General features: G+C 34.4%; 1 protein-coding gene across 8 annotated transcripts in view; it reads right to left on the minus strand.

The window, feature by feature from the left end:
* Positions 1–4,287: 4,287 nt before the first annotated feature.
* The window catches only part of LOC128226886 (endophilin-A3-like), a 65,648-nt gene continuing 46,895 nt past the window's right edge, over positions 4,288–23,040 (minus strand). For 2 of the 8 annotated variants that reach the window (XM_052936993.1, XM_052936991.1), the window contains 5 exons: positions 18,810–18,961; positions 14,159–14,173; positions 10,096–10,122; positions 9,771–9,791; positions 4,288–8,931 (listed from right to left, as the gene is read on the minus strand). In XM_052936993.1, coding sequence (XP_052792953.1) covers positions 8,729–8,931; positions 9,771–9,791; positions 10,096–10,122; positions 14,159–14,173; positions 18,810–18,961 — 418 coding nt within the window. In that variant the 3' untranslated portion in view covers positions 4,288–8,728. The remainder of the gene's footprint in view (positions 8,932–9,770; positions 9,792–10,095; positions 10,123–14,158; positions 14,174–18,809; positions 18,962–23,040) is intronic. The other 6 variants (XM_052936992.1, XM_052936995.1, XM_052936994.1 and 3 more) reach the window with 6 other exon arrangements.

The raw sequence follows: 23,040 nt of genomic DNA on the forward strand, positions 1-23,040 counted from the left end.
GACTGTGTGGCAGTCCGCAAATGCGTCGATCTATCTGCATCTGTCTGTGACCCCATTTTCAATACATGTCGTCAGTTTTACATACCGCCGTCAAGTAGTTTTGAATTCTCTGTTAACCAGAGTACTAGAAACACTTGCCAGTCGTATGTCTGTATTTGTCTACATAACTGTCAACCATTTATTTGTAAAACAACACACGATATGGAACGGCTAATAGGCATCTACCTGTCCCACTTCCCTTGCCAGACCGGTCTTCTCATGTCCATCAGTCCGCCACTGATAACGATTTTGTCTCTTCGCTTGTTGTCAGTGCACAATGAACAAACGAATTATCGACTATCATCATTTCGTTACCAAATCCCCCATCCGCCTGCGTGACAAACTTTTCTTTAAGTCGATTTATTTGTAAAAAATAACCTACGAGCGAGATATATCGAACGTCTAGTAGGATCTACATGTCCCGCTTTCTACCAGTCCGGTCGCCCTTGTCCATCAGTCCGCTCCTAATTATGATTATGCCCGTTCGTTTGTCTGTACGGATGAACAAACGAATTGTCTACTGTCATCATTACTTCTAATTTCATACTTTCTCAGGATGTATGATAGAAACTTTATGTAGAAAATCATTTTATAGGTCAAGCGCATTTGCGTCCAGTGTATCCGTTTGTTTTAACGGCGTTCTAACTATTCTAAATACATTCATAAACTGCATGTTGTGGTGATACTATAGAATCTCTATCAACATGGAACAATCATAGCACGAAATCAACTATGATAAATTTTGATTATGACTTTTTCCATCTTAATGTCATAAATTAAATAAAACACTGACGGGGAATATGGAATTCGTGATTGAGAATACGGACCTGAATATTGAGCTTCTGTTTTTATTAAAAAGGTCACCAAAATAATGCTGTCTATAAGAAAAATGTGTATAAAAGTCCTTAAAAATGTGTGTCTCGATAAGACGGACAACAACTGCAACATGCATTTAATTCTAATATTAACATTAATATTAAATAAGTTTATTAAATGAGCGTTTTAATCAACAAAACAGTTTTGATATTAAAATATTCATCAATAATATGATGATGTTACATTTCTAATACAATGGCAATATTCCATTTTGGTCAAACGACGTACATAATACTATTGTTATGTGATGGGCTTTAAGTACGTTCAAACAGTTTTAATGATTTTGTTGTATTGCCTGTGTTGTTGTCAATGGTAACTTTCATGGGCCGCGAAAATACATTACTCACCCCTCCCTACTGCATAATCGTTGTGTTGTATACACTGCACAGTTGCTATGCAATAACTTGGCACATGGAAGTAATATGGTTTGTTTTGGGCCGCCATCTTTAACTTTATATTAATCTTCATTCGCTAAAGGTTCTTTAGAGGTAGACGTTAAACCATGTTTGAAACGGAAACGGCGGATTATTCATTGGGATTTCGTCCGGAATTCACACGTTGCACTAGATTCGATGTGGCGGATGACTACCATTTTTGGAATCTCCGCGCCACTGCTCATTGGACGAGATCGGTCATTTTGGATTATCTGCCCTTTCTGATTGGGTAGTAATGAGTCGTTTACTTTTCCTTTTTGGAATCACTAAATGGTGATCATTTAATTTTCTTAAAATTACAAACTAGTTTTATACATAACAATTAATGAACACGAAAATCATGATGTTCAACTATTTCATCATAAAACATTGCATTTGTATGAAATAAAGACATAATTTTTAACAACATTTTCTTAGATGATTTTTCATTTCATAATGCATTTATTGAGAAGAGGACAATGAATTCCTCTTATTTTATATAGTGTTTGAATAATTAAAAGGTGAGCATATAATAATGCACATAAGTTGAAACGGCTCTGCCTTCTTTCAGAAAGGAAGTGCGATTTGTAAATACAATAACCATATAATATAGTATATAATATAAGATATAATATTATACTCTTTGAATTCAATTCTATATCCAATAATAAGTGCTTCGAGGCTACTCATCTGTTTATGTATATTACAATGTTAAAAGGTGTCATTTATATCCGACCATAAATGAAAAATATACGGGCAATTAATAAGAAAGGGGTTATAATCTTCGACTTGGTTACATTGATTACAAATAGGACTTGCTGTGATTTTCCAGAGGAATAGGTTTAGAGTTGCAGCCATGATGGTATGAAGTAGTTTATTCTACAACTGTTTAATTTTATTTTCTTAAATCATCAAATGTAAAATGAAATGCCTTCTTGCCATTATTTATGAATAAAGGGTGTTGACCGTAGTTTGGATTGAAACACGTTATAACCTTTGTTTACAGATTGGGTTGATTTAGTGACATTTTCCAATTCGTTTGGGATAGCTTTTCTTATTGTGTTTAACTCTAAAATCCAGTTACATTTCACTTTTAAAGTTTGCACTCTTCTTCTCATGTCCATTTCTCCAGATAATGAAATTATATCGCTAAGAAACATTAAACCAGAGTCAATCCGGTGTTTGATCATTTTCGTTTTTAAAACAAAGGGAGACACCCGCAGTAATTTAAAAGTTGTAAATTATCATTTAAATTACAGATAAAGGGAACATTAATGTTAAAAGGATAAGGACATTTTAACGAACTTAAACGCAACTTCCATTTTCAAATTTTAACATTGAAACATGATCAGTATTATCATATTGGTTTGCAAAGATTGTTAAATAACATACAAGTAAATAAAAGTTATTACACGTGATACGATCGTTCTCCTGTATATATTCCTTTTAAATATATGTCGGAACTTCTGCTATCCTTAGGTTTTAAACTAATCGAACACAAATGTTAAGTTGTCTACGTTATGGTTCACGTTACAATAATAAACTTGTTTTACATGACGATTTCCCGGATATTTCTTATATATGATCAAGACCCTGCTCTCGTGAAAAGAGCACGAAAAAAAACTGCAGTTCAAAAACAATTTTCAATAAGTTTAATTCAATTAGTCGTAGAAATGAGTTGAATGATTAAGTTCCTGTATGGAAACATTAAAAGGATGAGATGAAATTAGGTTCATTAGGAATTGATTTCGTGTTCTATGTCTTTGGCGTTTACCAAGTGCCATTAAACCGGGTTTATGTTTAAACATTTTGCTACTGAGCTTGTTTCTGTAGTTTTTTTTTGCATAAATATTGAAATGTAATTAAAGGTGCAGACAAATCACAGTGTAATCTATCTTGCATTTATAGCCTTAAAACAAGCATAAGCGTGTTCATGACAGGGATGTTTGTTTGACCTAGTTATTTCACTGTGATATATGTGTGGTTGTTGAGTTAATCCCGGATCAATTATAAAAAAAACCGAACAGTTTCTGATACAAAACACTTAATTGATGTTTTCGTTACAAAGACAAAGCTTCTGTACAGAATAATTGTAAGCTGAAACTACATGCAATTTCTATTTTTTAGTCTTCGGCTTAACTGTTAACGAATATCAATAATAATTGTATTAAACCTTCGTCACAAGTTGCTAATGTGGTTTTACCGCATTTGAATGTTCGATACTGACGAACTTCTGATTTTAAGGATGCAATTAATTTACAGAACTGATCTGACTTTAGAACAAACTACGAACTACGTTCATAAAAGATCGTTGTTTTCTGATATGCCTGTTTATAGAACTGAATTTCCGAAGAACACCGACATAATTAAATGAAAACTATCACGTTGACATGTTCCTGAATGTTACGCACAAGATGGAGAAGCCACAAAAGAAGTCATAGAACACCATCTCACTTCACTCACGATAGTGTTCGCACTTAATATGGATTATGGATATGCTATTCAGCTTAGTCAAATGAAGTTATATTAAAACGCAATTTGATCGGGCAAATATCAGAATTAGATATATCAAATAATTCATACTGGATCTGCAAGAGTGGTCGTGATTTACATTGAAAAGGCAGTTTGTGGTGTCTTATTCTATGCCTTTTGGACTTTATAGAAACTCGCACGCACATATAATAAAAAGAGCTACGAAAATACTTCTTTCGCGTTCTTTGGCCTGCTAGATCATACTGTTATTGCAGAACATAACCAGAACATAACTGAACGTTTATAAACAAATTGACGAGTTCTTTGGCAAAAAGACCATCAACATTACACCGACGAGTATAGTAATAATTGTCTAAACATAAGCCATGCAAGGGCGTAAGCTAGGTCCAGGTTCTTAACAGGAACAATTAAAGAATGCGATAAAAATTAACGATATCGAAAATATTCTAACTTAGAAAGTACACTGTTCTTTTGAACGTTTATTGGAGTAAACAAGTATAGTTGAACACCGTAGCTTTTCACTCAAAATTCTCGTACCGTTTTGCATTAAATTATTGTAAAACCTTAGTATAATAATAAGAACATACAATTAATAATGTCCACTATTTATGAAGCTTAATCAAAAAGTTTGCCTTGATAAAACGATTGACTAGTTCAAAACTGGGTCACATGATGTTAGGAACTAGGTCACTAGGTCAAATCTTTGAACAAATCATGTCCGGAATACTGGTAATGATGGGTCAGACTGATCAAACTGTGGTCAGAATGTTCCCCTTGATGAAATCTTGGTAAACTTTAAAAGTGGGTCACATGGGGGTCAAAACTGGGCCACTAGGTCAAATATGAGTGAAATATTGAGAACAAAGGCAATATATCTGCCCCAATCTTATAGATTTGCAATATTTCTAACCCAACCTTCATGATACTTAATCAGGATGTTTGCATTGATGAACTATTTTATTTAGTTGCAACAGGGTAACGTTTGGTCAAAATCTAGGTTAATTGATCAAAGTAAATGCTACACTCTATTCAATAACCTTTTATTTCAAACACTTGCAAATAGACTCATATCTCATATCCTGGATAATCAAAAGTTTATAAGAGTCCATCACTCTGCAGCCATATTGAAATAATTAACCAACTCATGATATTCATGCCATCTTCTTTGCCGTATCTGGCTGGGAATATCAATTCAACACATTTGCTTAAAATATTGAATTCTGCCATGAAGAAGTTAATAAATCAAATAAAGAAATAAAACAACATTCCGTTTCACAAGTATAGTATTTATAACTCATTTTCGTATTGTAATTTATACATATTGAAGTATTTAAATAAAAAAAATGTTACACACAACAAACAAAAAAATCCATCAAGCATAACAATTTTAAAATCTTTTTTCTAAGTATCATTGTTTTGTTTTTTTAACAATCCACTTTACAGCATAACTTTGACAGTAAGATTTTTATTTGTATTTAATACATCCCTCAATGAATATATATTTTTAACAATCAAGTAAATTGCTAATAAAACAAACTTCTTACGCTGCTTAAACTAATTTATAAAAAAAACAGGTTCAGCAATTCATGTAAAATATTATATTTTCCTGATACTTCTGGTACACCTAATATGAACTCTTTCCAAGGTGTCTGTATCAAGTTTAGGCATTAAATCCATACTTCATAACAATAACAGACTATAAAGCATCTTAGGGGAAACTATTTATTTTGTTTCAAGTCCTAACATATTAGCGTCTAAAAGAAACATACCATGAAATGTATGAACTTTGATAATGAAGTTATCATAAATGAAAAGTATTAGTACATACTAAACAAATTTTTGAGTCAACATAATTTGCAGCATGAGCTCAAAGCAATGAGGATTGCTTAATCAAATTAAATTAATTGATAGTTTAAATATATATACATACATTAGCTTTTGTGAAGCCAAAATCTAAAACGTTTTCCATTTCTTTTTAAGTTCATGGCCCACTTTCATTTAAGGTTTTAGACACAAGCAAAATTTTCATATTTAATTTCATGCTTTTCAGTGGTTTAATGAGAAATGAGAACAAATTATAACATTTATCAACTCTGACTGTTAAATATAATCTTACTGTTTTTAAAAATTTAGCCGGTTTCACTTTTAGTAACAATCATAATTGTTCACAGTGCTGGGAAGAAGATTTCCATTATGATGTCATTTAGGTAAAATAAACCGGGATTTTCCAAATAAATGTCAATTAAATATCTTTTTTTATAACAAGCATGAAACAAAATGAAAAATTGATCATTTAGTGTAAAAATGCTATGTATTTCACCTCAAGAATATTAATAGTAAACATCAAGATAATAAAACTTTTGGAGCTCACCTGGTGAAAAATATTGACATCTTACACTCAAACAAACATTTATCACCTATGTTATTTCCCTGTATATTCACACAGTAATCCTGTTGAAAACAATGTTGGAACAATGAAACAGATCTGCTTGTTTTATCTGTGTTTCTACAGATTTATTTTTTTTGAAGTTTGACTAAGATCCTTTAATGAGAAGGGCCCTTGTAAACAGCTAATTAGAAAAAAGACAGCATGCACAATATAGATCAAAGTGTTTAAAACATCAAAGTAGTAAAAACGCATCACCTAAAACAGAACTGGCAGAACAGGACAGGGAATATCAAAACAGAACAGAAGATATATGATGATTCAAGCTTTCTATGATACCCACAAGTAGATACTAAAATGGTTTGTCTTAATTATCTTGATACTAAAGCTTTTAAGTTTAATAAAAGCTGAAGTTGCAAATATGTTTAATCCCATTTAAAGAAGCAAAATGTGATCATTTAGAAATGTTTTTACCAATATGCAGAAAGAGTTTCAAACTGTTTTAAACTGATCTATTAATAATCCTGAAATTAAGTGAAAAATCAGCCAAGAAAATTCTCAGAAAAAAGTCCGCCAGTTTTTTTTGATAATAATAAACAAATAAACAATGGAATTAAAAACTAAACATACAAAGACAAGAGACAGCTAACAAAACAGAACAAAGTTAAGGGAAAGACATATAAACATAATGCCAAAACAGACCGAGAACAAAAATTGGGTATGAAAAAAGCGGTGCAAGACAATCAATAATGAATAATTTCAAAACAAAACAATAAATCAAACAGATCATGTTGGGTAATATTTCTCTGAAAGTATTTGCAAATGTAAATATTTTATATCATTAATTTTACATCACAATGAAAAAGTACTAACTGACAAAGAAGTTTTATTCATAAACAGTTAACAAACCCACTTTTGAAATCTAGGCCTAGATAAATAAATTACAAAAAAAATAGATTCCATTTTTATACAAGAGCCACTATACCATATAAGAAACTAAATGAGAACTTTCAATTTGTGGAGAATTCACATGAAGTATGCATGCTAGACATTATGCGCTTTTTTGTAGGTTTTTTTACCTTACCTATACATAAAGAATTTCACATATACATATATAATTCAAATAAATGTCAGCTGCTGACCTACTTAGAAGTACCTTTCAATCTGCAATGATTCACGGTATATCAAATAAATCATAATATGTGAATACTGAATTGAAAATTGAACATGATTGTTGTAATATTTTTCTGTTTACAGATTGTATGAAATAAATAAATGACAAAACTTGCAAGAAAACAACAAAAAATGGTCAAAGGGAAAAAAAACACTAGTTTGGTGCAAATAATATATTGAGGTACAAGGGTTATGATATTTTTTTAATACAATAATAAACAATTCAGGCTTCAAACATTAATATATTCTTGTAAATGTAATGACACACTGTATAATCTATAAAAATGTGAGTAGATCTGGTTTAAATGTGGGCATTCATATGTTTCTGTACAACACAAGGTATGTTTTACTTTAAACTGAGCAAATATTGTTATATCATGAGGGAAATTGCACATAAGCTGAATAGGTTTTTTTTGGTTATTATCATTCTTACCCATTTACTTTTACAATAAACAAACTCCTTTTTCACACATCCAACTTCAATGGAAAAAATGCTCAATATAATTGAGAGACTTAAATTTATAAAAAAAAGAAGCAAACATTGTTTTTGATGACAAGCTTATACTTTATTTTTTTTATAATATAGGGTCTATCTTTAGATTTTAAATCTACTACTTAAAAGTTTATATATACATGGAATGGTTAAATGAATATTTGACCTTAATACTATGACATAAATTTCATATAGACAAATCATATAAATACATCTGTGTATATACTCAAACTTATTTAATTCATGCATACAATTCTGGTAATTTGACATGCCAATTTAGCTAAAATGGGTTATGAAATAAATCAAACTTACCATTATATACCCATTTTTTCTTGATACATTTGTTCGATTTATTCATTCATACATTTAAACAATGAAACAATCCATGGTACATGTAAATGCAAATGATCAACAAAAAAAAGAATTGCATAATATAATTCTGGTCAACAGAACAGGAGTATGATAACTACACTTTACTTGACATTAAATATATATTAATTATGCACAAAGGGCCTAACCAACACCATTGTTCATCAGAGAGTGAACAAGCATTTTCACAAAGAAAGCATCTATTTTAAGATCTTAAAAATCATTCACATCATAATTCAATGCCTAAATGATCACACTCCATAATAGTTCTAATGGCAGTAAAATTCTACATCAAACTCTTCCATAACAGCAGCGTTATAGCATCAACACACTATTTTGTTATACTGAAAACTCAATTAAAACTTCAGATATCTCAATATGTCCTCTTTCAATAGTGTCTGTATCTGATTTAGATTTTCTATCCAAATTTCATTACCAAAAAATAATAATTTACACAGAAATGCAATTGAATCATGCTATCCAATTTTATGGCAAAGGAACAACAACTTTGACATAGTTGATTGGGAAGAATCCAGTGGTCCCTCGAAGCTCTCCCTCATACCAATTCTCATCAATCTGAGTAACAAGGTTGATAATCTCTCCCTCCTTGAAGCCTAGCTCGCCAATATTTTCTGGGTCAAAATCATAGAGCGCCTCTGCACATGGCTTTTGACTTGTCTTATGAGAGTCTGAAAATTAAAATAACTTGATTGATCACAATCATAATATCAATATAATAGGTCTTCAGAAAACTTTCTTTGTTTCCAAAAGTGAAGAAATCTCCACTGAGTATACACAAAAATCTCAAAAATATAAATAAACCATATATTAAATGTTCTTAAGGTTACTTTTTATCTGGAATTAAGAATTAATTTAACAGTAAAACAAGAAGGGCTCAAAGAAACATTTTCCAACAAACTGAAGTCTGTTTATTTTAACATTATGTTAATGTTTATACATGAGGAGAGAATAAGCTACTGTTTAGCTCAGAACTTTAACAATAAAAGACATTGACATGCAGTTGAGATAAGATTCATGATCAGGTCATACATAGTTCTTGACTTGTTAACAAAAAGTTTGCTAACCCCATGCAATTAATCACACTAAAACAGAAAACAAACAAATACATTAAAAAATTAGAATGAATGCCTTTAAAACAGAAGCAACTTCAAGACATTCAAACATCACCCTTATTCCAAGACATCCAAACATCAACCTTATTTCAAGACATGGACTTTACGGGTGCATTCATTATGTTTATTTGACAGATAATTTTCCATCAAGTAAAATAAATTAAATTTGAATGAAAATGTGCACTAAAACCACAGCAAACTCAATGACCACTCATTATAATCCACCCAATGACCACTCATTATAATCCACCCAATGACAACTCATTATAATCCACCCAATGAACACTCATTATAATCCACCCAATGACAACTCATTATAATCCACCCAATGACCACTCATTATAATCCACCCAATGACCACTCATTATGATCCACTCAATGCACAGAACTCTTACATAGAGGTCTTGATACACGGCCTGATTAAAAAGTAATCAAAGTTAATTAATAATGTGCACTCTTTTTGTGCATTTTTTTTCCAAATAAAACAAACAGATAGGAGTACCATGCAAAGACTATACAAAATTGTTTATAGTATAAAAACAAGAACATGTAACATAATACCCCCAAAAAAATAATGGTCAATTCTTTCTTGTTCACTAGCAAAATGAAAATAATTTAAAACTGTACAATTGGTTCAAATAAACTGAACTGTAAACAAACTAAATCAAGACGACCAAAAATAGTAAGAGTAAAATTTTAGATACACTTCAGACCACTTACTTGCAGTTGGTGGGACATTCAAGTTATCTGCATAATAAATCACATTTATTTTCATCATACAAAATTCAGAATTTTTTTATTAAAGTCATTTGATTTTTGAAGCTAATTACATGTACTATTAAAAATAACTCTATATCAGAAACAAAAACAAGACTTAAGTCTATAAAGTCTGGATGAAATGGTATGCCCCCTTTTAAACTGGTCCCCTTATACGTCATGACAAACAAAAAAGGCTTGTTGAACAAACCCCTGTTTTAATCATACCGTAATGAAACTGTCGGCCTTTCCAGTTAATAAAATTAACTAGGCAATATTTCACACCTTATATATGAACTGACACATTTATATAATTATGTACAAAATATGCAAAGCTTAAAAAACAAGAGGCCCAAAAGGGCCTATGCTCTACTGGCATGGCTTTTGTGGTCATATCAATCCAGAGCATGTATGTATGTGTAAAAGGCAACAGACATATAGTTTATGATTTGTGTTTGGGTTACCTGAAAACGTAGCACGTTCAACATCTGAGCCCAGAAAGTACTGTAAGCAGATTAGTTGTATGAACTTTTAATATGTGCCAAGTAAAAGTCATCTGACAAAAAAAAATGCTTTCAAAACTGTACTCATAGTAAAATTTTCTGTAGTTTTAAATGTTAAAAAAGTTGGACAAAAGGTCAAAGTCAAGGGCATCCTAGGACAACATTGATCAATTTGAACAAACATTCACAATCAATTGTGCTGAGATGGATGCACAAACACACAAAAAGATTTTCAAACCTTTCCAGATTTATGTTTACCAAACCTGTGGTCCCCCTGGGTGTGGCCAGTAATGACACCAGGTGCATAACTTAAACATTCACAACCAATTTTGTTAAGATGAATGTGCAAACTACAGAACTTAAAGCTAAAAAATGGCCTTTGGACTTTCAACAAGAACAAGGCAGAGTAATTCACAAAATCAACTGCAGAAGCAAAAAGCAAATTGTCTCTCTAAATCCTAGACTTGCAAATTGTCTCCCTTAACTCTAGACTTGAATTTACATGTACATGTAAACTTGGCTAAAAATAGAATTCCCTCATGCAGACCTGGCTAAAAATAGAAAGCATTTCTTTAAAACTTTCATGGCCCATAATCTAGGCATTCATGGGCGGATCTTGCTGGTTTTAGAATGGAACCGAGCTCTAATGGATATCTAGATACTGTAAAAGTTTCATCGAGATACAATCAAAACTGAAGACTGTATTGTGTTCACAACCAATTGTATACACAATAGCATTTTTTTATACTATCAAGGGCCATAATCTAGGCATTCATCGGCGGATCTGGCTGGTTTTCGAAAAGGAACCGAGCTCTAATGGATATCTAGATACTGTACAAGTTTCATCGAGATACAATCAAAACTGAAGACTGTATTGTGTTCACAAGCAATTGTTTACAGACGCACGACCGCACGGACGCACGGATGTACATACTACGTACACATTACCATCGCATAAGCTCTTCTGGCCTTTGGCCAGTAGAACTAAAAACTATTTTAGGCACCTGTTTTGGATAAACATGTTCGAATGAAATTTACTTAATTCATTATCAAAACATTTTGGATAGTCAATGAACATAACATACCTGTCTGAAAAGTTACACCTTTTTCATTTAGCTGACATTCTACCAGACTTAAATATTTTATTCAAAGCATCATCTTTCATGTTATCTTTTTGTAGATTGCAAATTGTTCAATTCTTTAAGGTATACTTATCTTTTTTAAAAATAATATTTTTTTTTAAATTTGGAAATAATTCCTGCTTGTCTAAGAGAGAATGCCAGGATTACTTCTAAATGTCTGGAAGTTATACCGTAACAATACCATCAAAGGAAAACATGCATGTGTAGTAGTATTCTCATCATGCATTAACTACAACATACAAATAGTTACAGGAGCAGGCCTGCTACACTAACGTGTAAGAATGTATAAATCAAGGCACTAAGCATATAATTTATTAAATTATTCAAGCTTATACAAATTGTTCAATAAGACTCTCACATTTCATATATAAATATGACGGTAACAAGGAGAAAAATTAGGCTACCAAAATTTAAAGACTGTCACCGTTACATCATGACCTGTGTATACTCTTGTAAGGCTACTTAAGACCCTCAGTTCAATTGCTTGCTGAGGACAACTACATCTGGGACTACATTCATGAGGCATCTTAGAGAACTTTTTCAACTGAATTTAAAAACACCCTCAAAAAGACACATGAAAAACAGCAAGAAAAGGATCCAAAAAATAAATACATATGAATAAATTTGATTAAAGCTAAAATATTCATCGATAAAAATTAGAATTTTTTAAATTAAAAGTCTAAGAAGCTTTATAAATATGGCCCCAATACTGTACCATTTATGATGGCCTAAACTTTTTCTTTGAAAAACAGAAAGCTTATTATCAATTTAAGGCGATCATTATGATGGTTTGGGAAAAATTGAGTAAGGCTAGATTCTTTTTTTTCTCTTTATTTTTATCTTATCAGTATCTATTGTTTAATTAGCATAGTTATATTGATATATTGAAGAGAAAGGCAGTATTCTGGTACAAGCTTACTTGTATTATCCATTTCTGGAAAATAGGCATTTTATATCTAGTACTTAGGTCTGGTACGTCCAAATTTTCTGGTTTTCATATTTATAAAACCATTAATGAATTACCCTGTATTAGAAAATGACTAATGCAATTTGTTAATAATCATGTACTGTATTCCATGTTGAATCTATCATATAAGAGCAGTTTACGCCAATTGTGCATCATCGAATCAAAAGTAAAATGGATCTCAGTGCTCAAGATAATTTCTTCTGTAAAGAAATGTTTACATATGCAGTGCATCGAGCGATTTTGGTCCTTTGTACTCTATTGTTACCCCAAAAAATCAATGCTGTGAAATAGTTAATTTTAATGTGTTTTAAAGGATTGTTATTGGCACATTATTTGTTTTTTCGATTTATAATAATTACTTAATCATTTTTCTACAGCAACCACAGATTTGTCCTCCCTTATTTTGACTTCACTCATAGTGTTTGATTAAAACTGCCTGATTGTTAAAAATTCAAAAATTAAATAGATAGAGCAATGCCTTCATTTATTTTCCATAAAGATTCCATGTTACAGGATAACAAGTAAATGATAAGTTTGCTGCAGTATTGTTATGTAAATGATGCGTGCCATTTCAATATGACTTTTTGTTATGTGTGTGTCAATTTAGTAAATAAAATGCACAATGAATGGTCTTACTTGTAAACACATATATCCTATGCAATTTTAGAAATAACATTATGAAATCATCATTCAATAAAAATTACCAATACAACCAAACGCATGTCAAAGGACCCAAAATCGCATGATACAGCCCATATCATTAACTTATCATTAGTATCCGACAAAAGCTGACCATTATTCATGCAACAACAATAAATAAAATATTAGTAAATAATATTGATATATAACTTTTGCCAAAATAATATATAGTAATCAAATCACATAACACAAAATGCTTTGCCAACAAGAGCTGTCTTAGGACAGAACGCTCCACTATAAGCTGCTTTGTCTTTAAAATGTAATTATGTAATATGTGCTTGTCAATAACAATAAAAAAAGTAAAATTAGGTCATTTGGAGTTATGTTAGGGTATAGCAGTTATTAGTCAAAATCCAAACTAGCCCTTAAACTTAAACTGGACACAATGTGCCTTTAAACTTTGACCTCGGTTTCTAAGTCAATCAGGGGCTATTTTTTGTATAAAGGATGATAATTTTTCAGTAACCTAATTGTGTGATGGTCCTGGACAACTGTGTGAAGTATGAAGCAAATTGAATGAAGGGTATTGGAGTTAAAAGTGAAAAAGACAACTTGCCTATAAACTTAAAAAAGATGTTGATGCTGATATGGACGTTGAAGCGAGTAGTATAGCCCTGCTTATTCTGCGAATAGTCAAGCTTAAACTATTTGTTTACAACAATTCATGATGCAATAAACAACCATATGGTACAGAAAGACTCTATATTAATACATACTTGTCTCCTCAACTGCTAACAAACAGAACAATTGGATAATTTACCAACATCCACCACAGAGAACAGTTAACATCATATTCATATCGTTCTAAGCGTGTACTGACCGATCACAATCAGTCATGTTTACAGACAAATCACAATCAGTCATGTGTACTGACCAATCAGAATCAGTCATATGTATTGACCAGTCACAATCAGTCATGTGTATTGACCAATTACAATCTGTCATGTGTACTGACCAATCACAATCAGTCATGTTTACTGACCAATCACAAACCAATCATGTTAATTGACCAATCACAATCAATCATGTGTATTGACCAATCACAAACCAATCCTGTTTACTGACCAAACACAATCAATCAGGTGCATTGACTTATCACAATCAGTCATGTTTACTAAAGAATAACAATCAGTCATGTGTACTGACCAATCACAATTAGTCATGTTTACTGACCAATCACAATCAATCATGTTTACTGACCAATCACAATCACACATGTTTACTGACCAATCACAATCAATCATGTTTACTGACTAATCACAATCAGTTATGTTTTCTGACCAATCAGAATCAGTCATGTTAACTGATCAATCACAATAAATCATGTTTACTGATTAAAAAACACAATAACATAAATAATTACAAGAGCTCCAGTAGCTGAAAAGAGCACAAGCCTACCAGCCCTGCACAGGGAAAAAGCTTTCTCATCTCAATTTCTTGATTTTATATAGCAGGGCTTATTCAACTAGAGCTGTCACAACAGTAACATATACTCCCGAATGCCGTCTTGGCACAGGAACAGAACCCTATTTTATAGAAAATAGGCCATAACTCTGAGGTTATTGTAAACTGCATTTCCACTTATCATGTTAAACCATTGTGTGTTGTATAATTAAAATCCATTAAATCCATTGAGTAATTCAGGAGTTACATTGCTAACAAGAAAAAGTAAGGGCACTAACTCTGTGAATAGCTGAAACACAGTTATGCTTTTTGTATATTACACATATAAATAGCAAGAACTCAAAATATATTAAAATACTGAATAGTAAACAACTCATTATGTGTATAACATAAAAAACTGTGAGCAAAACATACAAGTTGAAACCTATAGCAACATTGCAATAAGACAAACAGTTACTGCACACAAAACACAGAAAGTCTTACTATTATCTTCCAAATAGTTCAGACCCCGTTAAATATAAGATCATACTAATGGATCATGGCAAGCTAAAGAATCTATTTCATCTAGCTCAATTACTTACTTTTTAGATCAGGGGCATATATTTTGGATATAATCCCCTTTCAGAACTGGGGGCATGTTCTAGAAACAACCCTTTCAAGATCAGAGAGCATGTACTGGATGCACCCCCATCAGAGGGGAAGTACTTGATGCGATCTCCTTCTAGATCAGAGGGCATGTACTCGATGCAACCCCCCTCTAGATCAGAGGCCATGTACTCGATTCAAACCCCTTTTAGATCAAAGGGCATGTACTTGGTGCAACCGCCAGCAGAGGCCATGGACTGGATTCAACCCCAATCTAGATCAGAGGGCATGTACTTGATGCAACCCCATTCTAGATCAGAGGGCATTAACAGGATGCAACCCCCTTCTGGATCAAGGGACATGCACTGGATGCAACCCCTTCTAGATCAGGGAGCATGTACTGGATGCAACCCCTTCTAGATCAGAGGGCATGAACTGTTTGCAGCCCCCTTCTAGATCAAGGGGGATGTACTGGATGCAACCCTTTCTATATCAGGGGGGCATGTACTGGATACAACCCCAATCTAGATCAGAGGCCATATACTTGATGCAACCCCCATCTAGATCAGAGGGCATTTACTGGATTCAACCCCAATCTAGATCAGAGGGCATGTACTTGATGCAACCCCATTCTAGATCAGAGGGCATTTACTGGATTCAACCCCCATCTAGATCAGAGGGCATTTACTGGATTCAACCCCCATCTAGATCAGAGGGCATTTTCTGGATTCAACCCCAATCTAGATCAGAGGGCGTGTACTTGATGCAACCCCAATCTAGATCAGAGGGCATTAACTTGATTCAACCCCAATCTAGATCAGAGGGCATGAACTGGAAGCAAGCCCTTTCTAGATCAGTGGGTATGTACTGGATGCATCCCCAAACTAGATCATGAGGGCATGTACTAGATTCAACCCCCATCTAGATCAGAGGGCATGAACTGGAAGCAAGCCTTTCTAGATCAGTGGGTATGTATTGGATGCATCCCCAATCTAGATCATGAGGGCATGTACTGGATACAACCCCATCTACATCAGAGGACATGCACTGGATACAAGCCCCATCTAGATTAGAGGGCATGCACTGGATGCAACCCCTATCTAGATTAGAGGGCATGCACTGGATGCAAGCCCCATTAGAGGGCATGCACTGGATGCAACCCCTATCTTGATCAGAGGGCATGTACTGGATTCAACCCCATCTACATCAGAGGACATGCACTGGATACAAGCCCCATCTAGATTAGAGGGCATGCACTGGATGCAACCCCAATCTCAATCAGAGGCCATATACTTGATGCAACCCCCATCTAGATCAGAGGACATGTACTGGATGCAACCCCTATCTAGATCAGAGGGCATGTACTGGATTCAACCCCATCTACATCAGAGGACATGCACTGAATACAAGCCCCATCTAGATTAGAGGGCATGCACTGGATGGAACCCCAATCTCAATCAGAGGCCATATACTTGATGCAACCCCCATCTAGATCAGAGGACATGTACTGGATGCAACCCCTATCTAGATCAGAGGGCATGTACTTGATGCAACGCCATTCTAGATCAGAGGGGATTTACTGAATTCAACCCACATCTAGATCAGAGGGCATGAACTGGATGCCAGCCCTTTCTAGATCAGTGGGTATGTACTGGATGCATCCCCAATCTAGATCGGAGGGCATGTAATTGATGCAACCCCATTCTAGATCAGAAGGCATTTACTGGATTCAACCCCCATCTAGATCAGTGGGCATGAACTTGATGCCAACCCTTTCTAGATCAGTGGGTATGTACTGGATGCAACCCCCATCTAGATCAGAGGGCATGTATTTGATTCAACCCCATCTACATCAGAGGGCATGCACTGGATGTAAGTCCCATCTAGATTAGAGGGCATGCACTTGATGCAACACCCTATCTAGATTAGAGGTCATGCACTGGGTGCAAGCCCCATCTAGATTAGAGGGCATGCACTGGATGCAGCTCCTATCTAGATCAGAGGGCATGTACTGGATACAACCCCTTTTAAATAAAAGGCCATATACATGATGCAACCCCCATCTAGATCAGATGGCATGTACTGGATTCAACCCCAATCTAGATCAGAGGGTATGTACTGAATGCAACCCCAATCTAGATTAGAGGGCATGTACTGGATGAAGCACCAAACAATATCATATGGCATGTCCTTGATGAAGCACCAATCTAGAACAGAGGGCATGTACTGGATGAAGCACCAATCTATATCATAGGGCATGTACTGGATGCAACACCAAACTAGATAAAAGGGCATGCACTGGATGCAACCCCAATCTAGATCAGAGGGCATGTACTGAATGAAGCACCAAACAATATCATATGGCTTGTCCTTGATGAAGCGCCAATCTAGAACAGAGGGCATGTACTGGATGAAGCACCAATCTATATCATAGGGCATGTACTGGATGCAACACCAAACTAGATAAAAGGGGATGCACTGGATGCAACCCCAATCTAGATCAGAGGGCATGTACTGAATGCAACTCCAATCTAGATCAGAGCGCATGAACTGAATGCCACCCCAATCTAGATCAGAGGGCATGAACTGAATGCAACCCCAATCTAGATCAGAGGGCATGTACTGGATGCAGCACCAATCTAGATCAAAGGGCATGCACTGGATGCAACCCCAATCTAGATCAGAGGGCATGTACTGAATGAAGCACCAAACAATATCATATGGCATGTCCTTGATGAAGCACCAATCTAGAACAGAGGGCATGTACTGGATGAAGCACCAATCTATATCATAGGGCATGTACTGGATGCAACACCAAACTAGATAAAAGGGGATGCACTGGATGCAACCCCAATCTAGATCAGAGGGCATGTACTGAATGCAACCCCAACCTAGATTAGAGGGCATGTACTGGATGAAGCACCAAACAATATCATATGGCTTGTACTGGATGAAGCACCAATCTAGATCAGAGGGCATGTACTGGAAGAAGCACCAATCTAGATCATAGGGCATGTACTGGATGCAACCCCAATCTAGATCAGAGGGCATGCACTGGATGCAACCCCAATCTAGATCAGAGGGCATGTACTGAATGCAACTCCAATCTAGATCAGAGGTCATGAACTGAATGCAACCCCAATCTAGATCAGAGGCACGTACTAGATGAAGCACCAATCCAGATCAGAGGGCATGTACTGGATGAAGCACCAATCTAGATCAGAGGGCATGTACTGGATGAAGCACCAATCCAGATCAGAGGGCATGTACTGGATGAAGCACCAATCTAGATTAGATGGCATGAACTGGATGAAGCACCAATCTAGATCAGAGGGCATGTACTGGAAGCAAACTTTTTCTTGATTTGATTATACTTACTGGAAGCATAAGTGGGGGCATTGTTAAAGTTGTAACTGCCAGTGTCACTTCCTCTGAACGGGGAAGGGCTGCGACTTCGGTTGACTGAGCTGAATGATCCTACACGCTTTGGAATGTGCTCTGACTTTGGTCTTGATGCTGCCTCATTCCTCCTAAAAATTGACATTTTATACTTTTTATTACAATACAGAATTCCCATGCTGCTTTAACTTTGCTGTGAAGGGGAAAGAACTTGTACTCATGTTGATATTGATTTTATCACTGGTTGTTTCCCTTGGTTAATATATTATCGGAACACTTTGTGTAAATGCAATGTTATTGAAATGTTTTCCTTTTTTACCATTGTTTTCACTCATCTTCTTTTGTCTTGTTCTCATTAATCACTTACTATCACATGGCTTTTAATTTTTGTTGTTTTTTACAATACAAATCAATTCAACATGATAAGACTGTTTTGCTGTATTACTTCCATTTGGGGGTTAATTCCTGTTATAAAGAATAAAACCAGCAATCAGAAAATTGAAAAATCATATATGAGAACATAAGAAATTTAAAGTCACACCATTATCATTCCCTTTCTTACTTTTGTTTTTGTTTTTCTGAATATTAATACATGTATCTTTCTTGCTTTTGCAGTCTGGACCAAACAATAACAAGAGCACCAACTGTCACAAAATACTTCCATTCTTACATAAGGACACTAAGTTTGGCATACTGTTTTTGCCATTTCAAGGGTCATTATTCTGGTGTGATTGAGGCTGGTTATCGTAGCTGATGGAGATATTCTGCCTGAACACATTCTGACAAAATTTGGTGATGAATGGACAAAGGTTCCTTAATCTATTAATTTTAGGGTATTTCTATAAATAAAGGGCAATAACTTTTAAATGACTCAAGCAATATGGCTGGTTATCAAACTTGTCTGAAATATAACGCCCATACACATTTTGATCAAATTGGGTGATGATTGGAAAAAGGATTCTTAAATTATTGATTGGACATGACAGATTTAGGTAATTTATATAATGAAAGGGCAATAACTCTCAAATGACTCAAGCAATGTGGCTGGTTGTCAAACTTGGCCGAGACAGAATGCCCTTACACTTTTGTGTCTACTTTGGTGATGATTTGACAAAGGCTTCTAAAGTTATTGATCAGACAAGACTGATTTTAGGTAATTTCTATAACTGAAGGGCAATAACTCTTGAGTGACTAGAGCAATATGCTCGTTATCAAACTTGTCTGAGATATTATGCCCATACACATTCTGACCAAAATTTGTGGATAATGGCTTTCTCGGGTAATCTTATTCACCGAGAAAACTTCAAAGGTCATGAGTACTTCAGCATTTAGTGGTATCTAATGACCAATGGACTGACATGTGCAAAGCAAAACACCTCTTTATATTAACAACTTATTGTAACAAGCCATAGTGCTAAAATCTTCACATTGTTATTAACTGTGTAAGTTTTTTTGACTATGTACAACTGGTAATCATGGTCTAAGGTATTCTATGAATAAGGTTATAGCCAGGTTTAAAAAGGGCCGGGTGCTGCAGAAAAAGGGCACATTGTATGGGGCTTTGAAAAACTTATCTGTCAATTGACAGAAAGTTTTAGGAATTGTGTTTTAAATTTATTGAAATAAAATTTATTTTCAACTGCCAAATGAGTAAAGTTTGTATGTATTTATAATCATATTATAAATTTTAATCAAAATAAAACAAATATTTGACAGTCTTAAAATTATTATTTTATGAAAGCTTAATGGTAGCCATATAGGTCTCCATGGGGAAGAAGGGTTATACCAAATAAGACAGGGTGAAGCACCCTTCAATAACTCTTTATATAAAACCCTACATATGAACAATAATGATTATTTTTGATGTTTGGTGATCTCATATTATTTTGGTGCTATTTGAAACACTTTTAAGTACAGATATGGCCCAATATAACTTGCCTGAGTACCATTGCCAAGGGAGTCATTGGTTGCTAAGGAGGTACACTTTTACTAGGGAATCACAGTGACCATATACAGGAAAGCGTACTAAATCTAGGTTGTCATTGGTAACTAAGAAAAAATGTGTTTGATAATTAAATAGGTTGCTGAGGAGGTCAACATTCTTTAAGTGAACTAGGGAAGCAAGCTATTGCCAACAATGTATTTTGATACTAAGACAAAGAAAAGAAAGTTAATGGTTGCTCAGGAGGTCTATGGTTGCTGAGGAATGTGATGGTTTACAGGGAAGCAAGCTATTTTTTGAGGAAGGCATTGGTAATTAATAAAAATGTGGTTGCTAAGGAGGTCCATACTCCCTTGGGGAAGAGGAAGTTGCTAAGGAAGCAAGGTCATAGTTTGCATTAAAATAGATGTTGCAAACTAAAATTGTGGTTGCTAGCTACAAAGAGTGATGGTTTCTATGGAAGTAAGGTTTAATAAAGATGGATGGAAGACAAAGCTACAAAAAGAGAATAAGAATCTAAAATATTTTTCCTTTTCCAAGTAAAGCAAGCCACCCCCCGGGAATTTGATCACGCTTTGTAGAGGACTTCTAGACAATGCTACATCCCAAATGTCATTTTGGAGAAGAATTTGCTATATTTAATGACATGTTGTAAAGGTTTTATTATTTACATCACTATTTGTTCGAATGAATTTGTTCCTGTCCACAAACCTCAAGAAAAACTGCAGGCCTTGACATTTTGGAGAAGAAATTATTTAGTTTTTCTTTATCTGTTGCCATCATGGCAATGGAAAATACTTCTTTAAAAAAACCTTTGAAAGAGTACCAACCAAGGATCATTCCTGTGGGGATTGGTGCAATGTGACCAAGTTGGATGGAAGGAAATGTTAATGGAAGTAATTGTTAATGACAGACTGTTGTCTGTTGACGAAAGAAAAACCACCTACTTAAAAAGTGATTCTTTTTACATCTGATACCTTTCACTTTTCGATTGTAAATGCCTTATCATGAAATAAAATTCTCTATAATCTAACATTCTTCCCATGGTGACTGCATTTTGAATACACTGATTACAAATATGTTCTCGTTAGTAGTTAACTTGATCTTAACAATTTAATTAGTAATCATCAGAGAATATTTACTTTACAAACTAGATGCCAAATGGCGAAATGTCAAACCCTTTTGATAGAGCCTTTGACACAGACATATTCCTCTTCCGTGCAATTGCAATAAAAAGTAACATTGAGTTGAACAAAAAGCAGATAATTCTAATTGCATTAATCCATGACAAAGATATGACCCGGACACGTTCAATCTGGACAGTCGGATGGACACACTGATGCACATATGTGGAACTTGTGACACCCCACCTCATCATGGTTAACCTCCATGGCAAGTTTTCTGAAAATCCTATATGCATGGTCAAGATACTGGCCAGACAAGTATCATTTCAACCTTTGACCTCTAAGCATGACCTTGATCTTTGAGGTACAGACTTGGGTCTTGAGTGCGAGATGCTACCTCATCATGGTGAACCCAAGTTTTTTTAAATCCAGATATAGCCAGGGTAAGGTTCAGTCCGGGCACATACACAGACCCTTTATTGTGACAACTATGTCTCACTCACCATACACAGACTTGACAAAAAACAGGCAACAAGAAAAACTGTGATACAAAGTATCACAGCGGGCCCACAAACATATCTACCATGTAAATATTATAAAGTTGGTGATGGCTGATGTCGAGTCAATCAAGGCTATGAAGGAATTCAAAGAGACCTATTTCGGTAAAACATTAGTTTATGCACAACTACAGTTTATATTAAACACTTCTTCCAGGTTTCAGTACAACTATAAGTTTTACAGGGGACAAAGTTGTTTCCACAAAACAACTTCGAAAAAACAACAGATTAAAGACAAATCATTTCTTAATAAAAATGATCAATAATGGATTGGCAAGCAACATTCTTTTAATCGTTCTTTGATGTAGTGCAGATAGTTTTCCACAAGTTGTGAGGCTAACATTTAAAGCTACAATTACAATCGTGATATCTTCTCATCTTTTCACCAAACCAGCAAAACAAAAACAAAATACTCCAATTCATTTCAATGAACTGCCATTTTCAATAAAAATACACAAACATCTGTCTTTACGTACACTTTAAGGAGTATATAAAATAAATTAAACAAAATAAGTCGTAAAAAATCTTTAATTTTAAAACTTAGTTTTTGTCCTTCTTTGTCTATATGGTCAGCAATTGGTCAGCAA

Source organism: Mya arenaria, chromosome 3 (genome assembly GCF_026914265.1).
Source record: "Mya arenaria isolate MELC-2E11 chromosome 3, ASM2691426v1".
Lineage (NCBI taxonomy): Eukaryota > Metazoa > Mollusca > Bivalvia > Myida > Myidae > Mya > Mya arenaria.